At 37.2% G+C, this 5,431-nt stretch overlaps 1 protein-coding gene across 1 annotated transcript in view; it reads left to right on the top strand.

Annotated features, from left to right (window-relative positions):
- L3MBTL4 (l(3)mbt-like 4 (Drosophila)) overlaps positions 1 to 5,431 on the top strand; it is a 399,157-nt gene that overhangs the window by 106,699 nt on the left and 287,027 nt on the right. The window contains exons 6-9 of the mRNA XM_011957809.1: positions 55 to 159; positions 1,212 to 1,347; positions 3,356 to 3,447; positions 4,912 to 5,066. Coding sequence (XP_011813199.1) covers positions 55 to 159; positions 1,212 to 1,347; positions 3,356 to 3,447; positions 4,912 to 5,066 — 488 coding nt within the window. The remainder of the gene's footprint in view (positions 1 to 54; positions 160 to 1,211; positions 1,348 to 3,355; positions 3,448 to 4,911; positions 5,067 to 5,431) is intronic.

Genomic DNA, 5,431 nt, shown 5'->3' with positions numbered 1-5,431 from the left:
ATGTAAAACTGTGACAAATCTCAGTGGCTAATGTTATGTCGTGAAATTTTGTAGGATCAGTCCTTTCCAGAGCATGAAAATGGTTTTCAGATTGGAATGAGATTAGAAGGCATTGATCCCCGACATCCATCGGTATTCTGTGTGCTTTCTGTAGCGGAGGTAAGAGGTGGTGTTATTGTCTTGGGCTAATTGCATAGTGACAGAAAGATAATTTTCTAGAAAATAACAAATTTGTTTGATATTATGAATAAGTTCTAATGCATTATGGATTTATTTTAGTCAGCGATGGGTGAAACTATATTTCTTAGTGAATTTTTTTCTTTCTCTGAAGATGAATTTTCTAATAAGTCCTTCATTAACTAGCATTTACTCTTGACTTAATTGGTAAATAATTTTCACTTGAGGTTGATAACAATCTGTGAATCCCAGTGTTTTCTTTCACCTATTAACAGAGATGTACTTATTCACATTTTAGCTGAACTAATGAGAAATATGTATGAATAATATTAATGCATATGAATTATATATTTATATAAATGCATGCACTTTATGAAAATTATTTAGAGTGGAGAGCTCTTGATAAATGGCTTATAAAATGTAATACTTACTAAACATATTATTAAATCAATAAAAGATCTTTATATTTCTGATAGCATTGAACATAACAGTCACATTTATTTACTGATTGATTATGGCTATTAAAGTTGTACCGCATGTCTAGAGGATGTATTTCTCAGACCGCTTTATTATTCTCTTTATTGAGTATGCTGGATACACATGTTAGAGTAGAAACAAGGCCATGCCTATTTTAGTTTTGCTTTGTACTTTAGCTTACACTGTATTGGAATATGAATGTAGGCCAGAGGGCATAAGATAGGGTTGCTGAAGGGAATCTTTGATAGGAATTGAATTAATACATAAACCAGTTAATTAATGAATACATAAGCTGACCCTCAGATTCCTAGATTGGGTAAAAGGGTCACTATTTTTGCAGAATGCACTCGATACCTATAAGACAGGTTCTAATTTCATTACCATTTTGTCTTAATCAGAGGCCATCCATAAATTTGTTCTTTAATGGAAAATTTGGGTAGAAGGGTTGGCTCTTATATATTGATAGTACTGACAAAATATATGAATATTTTGTGAATTCTGTGTCTATTCCAAATACATGGCACTTAACAAATGATTGTAAACTTCCTGTCTTGCAGGTTTGTGGTTACCGTCTAAGACTTCATTTTGATGGTTATTTAAGTTGCTATGATTTTTGGACCAATGCTGGTTCCCCTGACATTCATCCAGTAGGATGGTGTGAGAAGACCAAACATGAATTGCACATCCCTAAGGGTAAGCCAGGATACATTTACCAACTGGAAAGAGAATCAACTGGCATTTCACTTATATTTTAACAACATTTTATGAAATTCTAACAAGAGATCCTGGTGAGAATTGGTTTCCAAAATGAAATTGTGATCCACAAAGAGCAGTAAGACTATCATGGTACCATTTTTAGAAGTAAATATCTTTAAAGAAAAGCATAAATGACTATTTAGGTCAAATTTTCTGATAATATACAGAGGGTAGAAATAAAATATTATGAAAACATTTTATTTTATATAAAGTTTATGAAACCTTATAAGGAGTGCAGACTAATATTTAAATCATGGTTGAAATGAAATACCTCATCAGTGATACTGCAAGGTGAGGAAACTTGATTTACTGTAAATAATTTGTTTCAAACTTAGGAATCACAGGAAACATGGAACTATGAAAAAATAATCACTATTGTCTTTTGATGGGCATGAAAAATATCATTGTTTGGTTATGTGCTAGAGGAATCTGGGCCAGGCAGATGTGACCAAAACCTTTTCGATTTGCTGTGTGCTAGTGAGGTGGGGATGTGGTCAACGATGATGCTAATGGGCTCATATCTTTGTGCAGCAAACTTCTGTACACGGCCTCTGGCTTGGGTGTCAGACTGTCTGATGACTGTGGCAACTTCTGGAGTCAATATGTAGTCCTTCATTCTTAGTTATCCACTCAGGGTGTCCCTTGGGATCCTCCCCTGAGTCTGATGGCAGAGTCCCTTGAGGTTGCTGGTTTCAAGGAAGCTGGTGACAGGCTCCAGGCTCATTCACTCAGTAGGTGTTTATGGAGCCCTTACCACGTGAGGCACTGGGGGCCAACAGCAAGTAAAGCCATGTCTCTCTCTCCATGGGGCTTCATTTCAGAGGAGAAGGATAATGGCGGTGGCGGCAGGGACGCTCTTTCAGAAAGCATGGGGGAGAAAGGCCTCTCTGTCGACGTAATGTCCCAAGGAGACGTGGGTGAAATGAGAGAGGAAGCAGTGTGGTGTCTGGGTAAGCCATCCGAGGGAAGAACAGGAGCAGGTGCCGGGGGCAGGAGTGTGCTTGGCGAGGATGAGTCATCTCAGAGAGACAGCAGAGAAGCCCAGGCGGGAAGGTCGGGGACGAAGAGGGTGGTGTTCCCAGACCTGGAAGGCTGTGCAGGGAGTTTGACTCTTGTTCCAAGGCTGGTGCTCAGAACCGTATTTTGAGCCTGTACTGTGTGGCCAGCACTGTGTGAGAGCTACCCTAGGGCATGTGAATGGGAGGATGCAGCAGTTTTTAATGGGAGACTTGTAAAGATGTGGTGCAGAAAGCTGGAGCTGTCGACTGGGCTTTGGACTGAGAAGGGGTTTCTGTGCATGGTATCCTGGATGGCTGCACCATCAGGACCTCTGATGGTCTCTGTGACGTTGCTTCCTCAGGAGTGGGGACAGGTAGGGGAACTCTGGTCTCATCCCTTTGCCCATTCAGAAAAGCCTTAATGGGAGATGAGACTCCCATCAAGTCACCAGAGTACTGACTCCGCATCAGAGCATATGAAATTACATAGGCAATGATGTGCGTGATGGGGAAGCATTGTCAACAGTTTTGAACATAATACATTTTAAAAAGGTGAAACCATTTGAAGATTTTAATTTAAATCTTTTGTGGGTGCTAAGGACATTGAATTTATGACAGGACACTAATAATAATAATATGAGGTTGGTGCAAAAGTAATTGTGTTTTTTTTTCCATTAAAAGTAATTGATAGCATTAGGAGATATACCTAATGTAAATGACGAGTTGATGGGTGCAGCACACCAACATGGCACACGTGTACAGATGTAACAAACCTGCACGTTGCGCACATGTACCCTAGAACTTAAAGTATAATTTTAAAAAATCTAAAAAATAAATAAATAAAAGTAATGGCAAAAACTGCAATTCCTTTGGCACCAACCTAATATATTTACTATGCATGTGATTATATCTTTTGGGCATTGTGAGTAATCTGTGCTTTTTCTTAGGTTATAGAAAAGATAAGTTTGTTTGGATGGATTACTTGAAGGCCTGCAAATTGCAAAATGCTCCAAAGAAATTATTCAGAAACAGAAGTCCTGTAAGTATTTTCTTTCTCAGCATAAATCAAATTTGCCCATGCTTAAATTTCTTAAAATTCACTCTATATTCTGTTTTGTTTTAATCCTTTAAGAAGTTATGGAAACTCTTAACTTCCCATGACTTTTCTCACCTAGTTCATCAGTTTCTTATGGGCATATCTTGGTTTTCTTCCTTTAAAAGTATAACTACTTCGAGTAGATGGGAAAAGTTAAAAACTTTATGTTTAAAGCCTACTAAAATTAAAAGTGTCTTTTAAAAATGTTTTCTCTTATAGTGAGTTAATCCTTTAATCTTGGTTTTGGTGTTTTGAAACCAGCAGATACTCGAAGTAGGCTTTGAATGTACCCAGCCTAGATTTGTTTAAGTGTAATGAAAACGAGAGTAACATTTTGTACTAATTGAAGGAGTGTTCTGAGGATCTGGGTAGATCACACTTCTTATGCCATCTGTGTCCCCAGAAATCTCGTGAACTTTCAGTAGAGGAGAATAAATTGCAACCCCAGAAGTTGACTCTGCCACCGGCAGGCGGTGTCACTGTGCAGGCCACTCACTGAATTTCTCCAGACATGACTTCTGTGATCTGGAAAGCAGTGTTATACAGTTGTTACTGATGTTTCATAGATTTGTATCAAGAAAAGGAGCTATTAAAATGTGAAATTGCTGTAAAATTAGAATGTGCTGAAGGAGAGTAAACATCAGGGTTTGATAAAAGAGAAGTAGAGAAAAAAATCCTCTTTTAGTCCCCAGATATTATGTGTACTCCCTAAATCCCAGCACTGGCTAATTATAGATATATGAAGGGTGGGTTTGTAATTGTTAAGTTATTATAAATCATACTTCATAGTATTTTTATACTAAAAAAGTACAGATAATATAAAAGCATTCACATTTTAAAATTATAATTTAAATTATATATTAAATGTATATAAATTATATGTATAAATTCACATTTTAAATTATAATTTTATTTAAGCATGTATTCCTTAAATATTGAAAAAGCCACTTATTTTCAGATTGAGTAATCAAATTGAAAGGATACTTTGGTGCTAATTAGAGTGTATCTTCACCACTTTTTCAAATAGTGGCATTTGGAAACTTCAGAAGCCTATGGGAAGCAGAGAAGATGATTTGATACTTATGTAAACATCATATTTTAAAATTAATGCAAATTATTCTAAGAATCAAAGAGGGAAATATGAAGATGATAAAGGAAAGAAAACCTCCCTGCACAAGAAAAGACAAAAGCACAAAGGAAAACTAGTTTCCTGGGCCTTTGTTATGGGCGTAAACTATGTAACACTTTTGCCAGATACACTTACAGGCATTTGTTGGCTTTGTCCAGAGGCTACGTGCTGACACCTGCAGACTTTGCTGATGCTAAACACAGAAGTTTTGACAGTGGCTCAGTCTTATTTGGTGTCCTGTTTCTTTTTGTGCTTCTTCCCCTGCTGGTGCTGCTTAGAATGGGCCAATGTCTAAAGAATTTCAGGTTGGGATGAAGCTGGAGGCCGTCGACAGGAAGAACCCTTCCTTGGTGTGTGTGGCGACCATAGCAGATATTGTTGAAGATCGCTTACTAGTGCATTTTGACAACTGGGATGATAGTTACGATTACTGGTGAGATACGAATGTGTGTTTTGTTTTTGTGTATTCATATGTTTGGTGTTAAGAATTTGTTTTCATTCTAGCACTGTCGCTCTTCTTGCTGTTGTAATAGTGATGAGCATCAGGAATTTGGTGGTTGACTGTTCACTTCCTTCTCTTCCATGTGAATGACCGCATTAAAGAGCCCTAGAAACTTCTCCATCTGTAGAGGTTACCCAGTGAAGCCTCGTCTGAAATAATATAACCAGTTAAGGACACTTTGCTGTATTTTGTCTAGTTTGTGAGGAAAGCATTTCTGTGAAGAGGAAGCTAAAAACTTCCAGTATGTGTTTTTTTTTTTTTTTTTTTCTGGGTCTAAAAAACCTTAAATGTACCTT

The sequence above is a fragment of the Colobus angolensis genome, unplaced genomic scaffold (genome assembly GCF_000951035.1).
Source record: "Colobus angolensis palliatus isolate OR3802 unplaced genomic scaffold, Cang.pa_1.0 Scaffold45, whole genome shotgun sequence".
Classification (NCBI taxonomy): domain Eukaryota; kingdom Metazoa; phylum Chordata; class Mammalia; order Primates; family Cercopithecidae; genus Colobus; species Colobus angolensis.
This window is presented reverse-complemented; position numbering and strand designations above follow the sequence as displayed.